Source organism: Nicotiana tabacum, chromosome 5, assembly GCF_000715075.1.
Source record: "Nicotiana tabacum cultivar K326 chromosome 5, ASM71507v2, whole genome shotgun sequence".
NCBI classification, from domain to species: domain Eukaryota; kingdom Viridiplantae; phylum Streptophyta; class Magnoliopsida; order Solanales; family Solanaceae; genus Nicotiana; species Nicotiana tabacum.
Genome location: NC_134084.1, coordinates 86,362,313 through 86,371,368, shown reverse-complemented (window position 1 = coordinate 86,371,368; position 9,056 = coordinate 86,362,313). Strand labels below are relative to the sequence as shown.

The 9,056-nt window shown below is 35.2% G+C and overlaps 1 protein-coding gene across 1 annotated transcript; it reads left to right on the top strand.

Moving 5' to 3' along the window:
- Positions 1–809: 809 nt before the first annotated feature.
- LOC107761210 (heat stress transcription factor B-3-like) lies at positions 810–2,772 on the top strand. The gene is made up of 2 exons (XM_016579408.2): positions 810–1,374; positions 2,016–2,772. Exons 1-2 carry the CDS (start codon positions 1,132–1,134, stop codon positions 2,499–2,501), a joined length of 729 nt encoding a protein of 242 aa, XP_016434894.1. The 5' UTR covers positions 810–1,131; the 3' UTR covers positions 2,502–2,772.
- Positions 2,773–9,056: the final 6,284 nt, after the last annotated feature.

Below are 9,056 nucleotides of genomic sequence, written 5' to 3'. Positions count from 1 at the left end.
TAAAAAATTGTCTGGGATATGGCCTCCAAATTCCACCTTTCGCTAACAATATAAGAATAAAACACACGATCTCTAGAAGAAGACTAATTCATAGGCCGTCTAGAAGATGCACACGATCAACACATTATTATATTGTCCTAATTTGAAACAACCTCATCAGCTTAATTACCTAATCTCTAGAAGCAACTTAATGTCTTTGCCCTAACATATTATACATTTCATTCTATATATCCATACGTATTTTGTAAAACAAGAGATCACAATAGCGTGTACTATAAATATTTGTCGTTTTGACCAGCTGAATGTTTTTAAAAATATTTCACGTATAAAAGAAAAAATAAGATGTCACTTATCACTATTTTCTTTTACTCCAACATACTGTTAACAAGTAGGATATTTAAGAGAGAAATAAAGAATAATTTAGATAAATATTCTTATGATTAAGACAATTAGATCTTTTTTTCAAGAGTGTGTAAAAATCCTAAAAGACAGATAATATGGTGGGACATAGTACAGTCAGACCTCTTTATAAGACCATCTCTATATAACAATACTTCACTATAAAAGCCAAGCTTTTCCGGAACCAATTTTTATGTTATGTTGTAATATATATTCTCTATAACATCAACTTGCTATAACATCTAAAAATATTCGAAACAAATGAGACTGTTCTATAAATGTTTGACTATAGTAATATCTAATTTCAAACAAAGGAACAATATTTGAAAAGAGTTGTTGTTTGAAAAGATAAAGCATTCTTCTAATAGTTCTCCTTCTCTACAGCTATATAAGAAGAGGTAAGCATAAGGCATAGGTGTTTCAAGCATATATTGCTTCCTCTTTACATAACTGTGAAAGGAAACAAATTAACAAATTGCATTTCTCATGAACTTCGGAGTCGTGTTGGGTTTCTACGTTTGGAGTTGGGAGTTCTTAACTGCCAATCTTCTCTTCTCCACCCCTATTTAATTTCATCATAATTATTCACCGTATTCTTCTTTTATTTTTAGCATTTGAAAACCTAAATATTAAAGAAAAAACAAAATAAAAAAGGGTTGAATTTAATTCTCTAGAATTTCATTTCCAGGCAATTTTCTTGGAATTTTTTTTTCTTTGGTTAAAAGTTTTTGAATGGGTGAACTAGACCAATGTGAAAGTACTTTGTTAGAGTATGTAAGGAAGTCATCAACGCCACCTTTCCTGCTGAAAACCTACATGATGGTGGAGGATCCGGCGACAGACGATGCCATTTCTTGGAACGCCGATGGGACGGCATTTATAGTCCGGCAGCCGGCGGAATTCGCCAGAGATTTGCTTCCGACGCTCTTCAAACACTGCAACTTCTCCAGCTTTGTCCGGCAGCTCAATACCTATGTATGTTTCCCTTGTAATCTCTCAGATTATTTATACTATCAGATCATTTATAAAGTTATTTTAATCGTCTTATCTATTCTCTCGTTAAAAATTAATGAAATGATATTGTTACGCGCATCTCACAATAGAAAACACTGGGTTGTAGGTTATCAAGACAAGATACTTCCCTAATTGTCCTCTCAATTTGTCCGTGTCATCCTTGCCTAGTTGTCCTCGTTTCAATTACTATAATTTATATGCATGATAATTGTAGTTTCACCATTAGATTCTATGATTATCTTAATTTAAAGAACAACAATAGCAACAAGCATTCATTGTCCATGAAAGACAACAAAGTATATCTTGTAACTATAGTGACAAGTCATCTCATTTCTCATCTCATCTTACATAAAGATTAACAAAGTTTGTTATTTTTCAGAGATTAAATTTTTCTCACAATTAGATTCGTGAATGCTTGAATAATTAAGGAGTAAATCTTTAGACCCAATTATCAAAATTTTAAGTTTTTCACCTCATGAACTCACCATGTTTGAGAAAAATAACGTAACATATTCCGATATTATTTCTTAGTCCGAAACCTTGTATTTTGTTGAATATAGTTCTTGCAATTCCTTGATTCATCAATTATATATGATGAACAGGGTTTTCGCAAAATTGCAACAAGTCAGTGGGAGTTCAGCAACGACATGTTTCGCAAGGGAGAGAAGGACTTACTATGTGATATTCGTCGAAGAAAAGCATGGACGAAAAAACAACAAACTAATAAGCATGGACAAAACATTAATGCTGCCAATAAGAAAGAAAGAGATGAAGATCAAAGGTCATCATCATCAACTTCATCATCATCATCTGAGTACAATAGCCTTATTGATGAGAATAAAAGGCTCAAGATGGAGAATGGAGTCCTAAGCTCTGAGCTCTCAACAATAAATAAAAAATGCAAAGAACTCATTGATATAGTGGCCATGTTAGCAGAAAATTCAGAGGAAGAAGAAGAAGGTCAGCAAGATGAGAGGCCAATGCTGTTTGGAGTGAGGTTAGAAGTTCAAGAAGAGATGGAGAGGAAGAGAAAAAGAGCAGAGTTTACTCAAACTGTTGGTGTTTTTCTCTCTCAACTATGCAAATAAATTAGCAAAAGTAAAGGTATAATAGATTTCGAGCATTGAAATACATGTATGGTGAATTTTAAGTGGACAGAGTTATTTGATATTTCTGCTGAGAGGTGATCACAAGTTGATCCTAACGTCACCATTGGATAAACAAAAGTAATGAAATTTCTGTAATTAATGGTAGGCCTTTCACCATTTTAAGCTATGTGAAGTTTGGGATGACACAATAAGTTCATCCCTCTAAACAATTAAGAAATAAATAATTGAGATATTCTCTACTTTTATCCAATCACGCATTCCTTATTTACTTCGTTGGACATATCATATATGTCATGACATTGCAATATGATACAGAGTTTGACCTATATACGTTAAACAAAATTTTAACTTTTACATTTTGTAGCATATCATAAATTAAACTTTTAACTCTATGATATAGTATATTTTAAAAAAGTATAGTCAGGGAACATGAGCTGAAGAGGGTCATCTTTAAAACATGAGCTAGTTAATTAAAGGCTCAAATATCGACTTTCTAGATCTGCACAAGAAAAAAGGAAGGTGACAAGAAACTAGACAAATATAGTACATAATTGAAGTGATGGTCTTCTAGATGGAGCACTAATAATATGTTCATATGTAATTTTGTTATCAGATTAAGTTACTCTTGAAAGCAGCAAAAGCTTGAAGAGCTGTACTATATACAGTCCAAATTTGATGGCTTGACTATTCTAAACCCACTAAAAAGAAGAAAGAGACGTTTTCTGTAAGCATCAATACCATTGTGGCAATAAAAAGATAGAATTAGTTTGAAGAATTAAAGTCGTGCCAATAGATTTCAAGTCGGCTTGAACATGAAGGAAATTGTGAATTTTCTTTTGGTACATTTATGCTTAGGAGAAAATGTTCCTCTCTTTGAACAACTATCTATAAATTTTTCGGATATATTGGTGAAGCTACTACAGTTATCAGCACTTTCATTTTACCCATTTTCTAGTGTTCTTTCTTAAATCACTATCCATGTTTTGACCTTTATCTCTTCCAAAAAGTAATATATAGGAATTGATTATGATCACGAGTATAATGACAAAAGGGCATTCCATGACCTTTGACTGAGCAGGGACAGCTCAACGGATCTCATAGCCTAAGACAAAATTATATTGAGAGGCCCTTAAATTTGTTTCATAAAATTTGCACACTAATAAAAAAGTTTGCTTTCTAAACAACAAATTAAATATTTAAGATCAAAAATAGCAAATTTCAAAAAAAAAAAAAAAAAAAAAATAAGGAAGAAGAGCACAAAGAATAAAGTGATGAATCAAAAAACCCGACGTCTTAAGAGCTCCTGGGGAGGCAATTTAGTGGCGATTCGCAAGAGCTCCCTTCCCATGGCTTCTCCAGCCACTGGCCAGCCTGTAAATGAGGTTGGTCAGGCGTCTACACCATCTCCACAGCTCCAAACAAATACTACAAACCTTAAACCACTGCAGAATTACGCGAAATTACTTTAACCCAAAGCATAAATGCCCCAATGCAACCAAAAGCCCACGTAACACTAAAACTAGTGGAATACCTATATGGAGAACTAATTGTTAGATGGAAGAAGTAGGAAGTACGTCAATCCATTGCTCAACAAGGATTGCATCTGGTGGTCCTGGGCAAATTTTCATATGGTAAGCCTGTGATCCAACAATTAGGAAAAGCTATCCCTATTCAATGCGAGTTAAAGGGTCCTTGTTCGATTGGCTTAATTGCGGACAACCATGTTCTCATTAAGCTTTTGTTAATGGAAGATTAAATTCAGTTATTATCCAAGTCAGCTTTTTATTTGAAAGTTCAAGGAGATATGTGAAAGATGAGATGCACAAAATGGAATCCATGGTGAAAACCTAAAGAAGAAACTCCTATTGCAATAGCCCGAATATTCTTTCAAGATTTGCCTCCCAATTTTTTTGGTAAGGAGTTTATATTTTCGTTGGCTAATGCAGTTGGAAAGACTTTACATGTGAACTTGGCTACTCAAAATGGTACACGGTCTAGTTGTGCGAAGGTGAAGGTGGAGGTAAATTTGTTATCAAATTTTTCTCAAAGGTTCAAGATAGTAGAGGAGGAGGATGATACTGGACCTGAAGAATTCAAGTGGATTAACATTAGGTATGATTATATGCCTAAATATTGTAGAAATTGCAAGAAATAAGATCATAAGGAGTTGAGTGCTGGATTGTTAATCCTGAGCTTAGGCAGTTGGAAGATGCAGTGGTTAATGTAGGAAAATGGAAGGAATTAGTTGGTACTGCTGCAGCTACTACTAAAGTATTGACTAGTTGCAAGGTTAAAGGGAAATATATACCAACTACTACAAGGCAAAAATTGTCACAAACCAAAGATGCTTTAGATTGATTCTGCCGGACCAACATGCTGATTCAAAGAAGGAAAAATAAATATTTAAAGGGACAAAAGAGGTCATATAATTGAAGAAACAACTGGGAAAAAGTTTGTTAATTTAGATGGAAAGGGCAAGGATCAAGTGGTTGCAACAAGGAATTTATTTGATGCTTTAGTTGGAGAGGAGGAAAACAATAATGCTATGGTGGTAGTTGAGCAACATGAGCAATTTATAGTGCAAAAAGAGGCCACAACAAACGTGAAGGAAGCAACAAACTCTACAAATCCTAGTGGACATTGGATTCAAAATGCGGTTGTAAACAATCCCTAATTCTAATGCTACTGGGACGGGGATTAATATAAACAAGGAAAGCACAGTTGATTGGGTTGATAGAAGGTTTGGGACTACTTGTGAAGTTCTAATTGTTACTATGAATCAATCATGCCAAGAGGTGCCTTAAAAAAACAATAGATGATAGTTCAAAGAGAATGGAAGCTACTGAAGCAACAAGTAATAGATGAGCATCATGGGGTGATGAAGTAGAGGAGTTGGAGATCAATAATGATGTTAATAAGAGTGCCAACAACAACTAAACTAGCACTTCATATACAAAACAACTAGCCAGTGTTGACATACCAGCTACAGTAAACCCTAGAATACCAGAAACTAGGGTTGAGGATTTACAAAGATCCACGATGCAACACACAACAGAGCCAGTTGGAGCAGGTAATGGGTCACTTGAAGAAGATAGAATCACTGAGGGTGCGGTTGGAGAAGTTACAAGCAAGGAGAAAAGCAATGAAACACTAAACCCTAGAGATACAATGAGGTCAGATCATCAAACTTCTGCTGGCAAGACCTTTGATCTCAATGGAATAGTAAATTTTGCACTTGTTGCTATAGTAAACCCTAGCCTGGGGACTGCCTATTATCTTCAATTTAGGGTGATGCAGGAACACTAGGAGTTAAGGAGAAAAATTCTATGGTGTTAAATGAGACAAATAAGAAGGCACAAGATCAAATTGAGCATGCCATTGTACCACAAGTAACATGTGATATTGAGCCACTTCTTATGGGCTTGTGCTTCAGGAACAAGGCAACCAATGCAAATTCAGCTTAATATCCCTTTGAAGATACCACTTCAGGTCGTGCATGATATTGTGACACACAATATCGCTCTTGTAGATATTCAAAATTCCATGCTAGAACACAAGAAATTAGAGGAAGAATGTGATAATGAGTTAACAACATGGAATTTCAAAGCAATAGCAAGGGAAACAGACTTGTCATCTAGAGCTACTGGTAAGAGTGGTAAGAAGCGCAAGAAACAAGGTCAAAATAAAGAAGTACCCCAACCTACAAAATTTTTACCTAAGAGGGTAGTCTCAATATCTAAAATGTTGATTAAAACATTGATATGGAATTCAAAATCTGTTAACACCCAACAGGCCTTTCACAGAGTGATCAATATGCACAAAGAATATGATTTCTTCATTGTTGCACTTGTGGAGCCTTGTCAAAACTCAAGGCACATTCAGAGGTATAAGAGGAGGCTAGGAATGGAAGTTACATTTGCAAATATTAATGGTAAAATTTGTTTAATTTTTTTATATTGTGGTTAAATGAAAATTATTAATTGATAGTGAGCATCAGGTGACCATAAAAGTATATCGTCAAGACATTGGAAAGCACATCATGATGACCTTTGTGTATGACAAATGTTCAACACTTGAGAGATTAGAATTGTGGGACAATTTATACTATCTTGCTAGTGATATAGAGTTGCCTTGATTAGTTGGGGGTGACTTTAATGTGGTGATTCATGAAGATGGGAAGATAGGTGGTTTGCCAGTGTAACCACCTAAATATGAAGACTTTTTCTTTTGTGTGAACTCTTGTGGGTTGTTTGATCTTGGCTATAAAGGGAGTCCTTTTACTTGGTGGAATGGTAAACCAAACATAGAATGTATCTTCAAGAGATTAGATAGGATTTTTATCAATTTGACTTTCCAGAATTTGTTTCCAAACATTGAAGTAGAGCATCTTAATAGAACTGGCTCAGATCATGCACCATTGTTGGTGAGTTAAGGAAGCAACACACTATGTGAAGCCATTCAATTTCCTCAATTTCTAGACCAAGCATGAAATATTTAAGGATGTTGTTAGGCCAAATTGGGTGGCTGATTCATTGGTGATCCTTTCCTTATGTTCAAGCAGAAATTAAAAAGAGTGAAGTCTGAATTATCTCAATAGAGTAAGGGGACATATGGGGATATCTTCAAGAAACTTGCAATTAGGGAAGATGTTGTGAGAGTAAAGGATATGTTTTTTGCGGAAGAACCAACAATTGAGAATAGGATAGTACTTCAAAAGGATGAAGTTGAGTTGAAAAAGTACTTGAGCATTGGAGAGCAATACTTGAAACAAAAGGCAGGCATGACTTGGTTATTAGAAGGTGATAGAAACACACGATTCTTTCACAATCATGTCAATGGAAAAAGACAAAAGCTACAACTTAAAAGAATGTAGAATGGAGATTGTGATTGGATTGATACTCAAGAATTTATGGCTAATGCTACTGTGGAGTTCTTTCACAAACAATTCTCACAAGAGGGGGATCCTACTGAATTTGAGCTGTTGAATAATGTTCCTTATATGGTGAGCTTTGATTAAAACATGAAGCTATGTATATTTCCAACTATAGAGGAGGTTAAGGAGGTGATCTTTGCTTTGAGTGGTGAAAGTGATAGTGGACCAAATGGCTTCACTAGTATTTTTTATCAGGAGTGCTGGGACATAGTAGGTGATGACATCTTCAATATGCTACATGTGTTCTATGGTGGTGCTACACTACCAATATTAATAACTCACACCAATTTAGTACTACTGCCTAAGAATCCTTTGGAACAAACATTCTCAGACTTAAGGCCAATAAGTCTAAGTAATTAAACAAGGTGATCTCTAGGGTGTTGCATGATAGATTGGAGAAGATACTGCCATCTTTGATCTCCTCCAATTAATCAGGGTTTGTTAAGGGAATAAGTATCTTTTAGAACATCTTACTCACACAGGAGATAGTCATTGACATAAGGTTAAGGGTAAGCCTGCCAATGTGATGATCAAACTTGATATAGCAAAGGCTAATGATAGGGTGTCTTGGAAGTATTTAATGCATGTATTAAGGAGAATGGGGTTTGCTGAACACTTTATCAACATGGTTTAGAATTTTCTTTCTAATAATTGGTATCCAGTATTGATCAATGGCCAAACTTCAGGCTTCTTTCATTCGACAAGAGTGGTAAAACAAGGTGATCCTTTATCTCCAGCTTTGTTCATCCTTTTAGCTGAAGTATTTTCATGATCTTTGAGCAAACTATTTGAAGATATGAGGTTTAGGGGTTATAGAAATGCCTAAATGGAAACCATTTAGCCTATGCTGATGATACAATCATCTTTGCTTCTGTTGATCCTTATTCATTAGAGAAGATAGTTGAGGTACTGACTAAGTATGAGCGCATATCTGGCTAGTTGATTAATAAGGCTATGAGCTCATTCTGTATGCAGTCTAATGTGGCTAGAGCATTGTTCAATTCAGTAGGGGCAATAACTAGATTCAAAAGAGATGACTTTCTATTTACTTACCTTGGGTGTCCAATATTTTACATAAGAAGGAGGAAAGACTACTACAATGATCTCACCAAGAAGGTCAAAGCCAAACTTCAGTCATGGAAAGGAAAGTTACTGTAATATGGAGGTAAGGCTACATTGATCTCAAGTGTGCTTCAAAGTATGCCTACTCACATCCTATTAGTGTTGGATCCTCCTAACAACATCTTGGAGCATTTGCACAAGACATTTGCTAGATTCTTTTGGAGTACTAAGGAAGAAGGAAGAAGTAGGCATTGGACCGAATGACAGAACCTATGTCTACCTAAAGATGAAGGTGGATTAGGGTTTAGGTCATTGTTTATTGTCTCTAAAGTTTTGTTTGCTAAGCTATGGTGGAAGTTTAGGGCATCTAAATTGTTATGGTCCAATTTCAAGTGGAATAAATATTGCAAGAAGAGGTTACCTACTGTGATACAATTTAGAGAGAGGTCACATGTGTGGAGAAAAATGTTGGAGGCAAGGGAAAAAGTGAAGCATGAAATACTATGAAAGATGAATAGGGGTTCTACTAATGTGTAGCA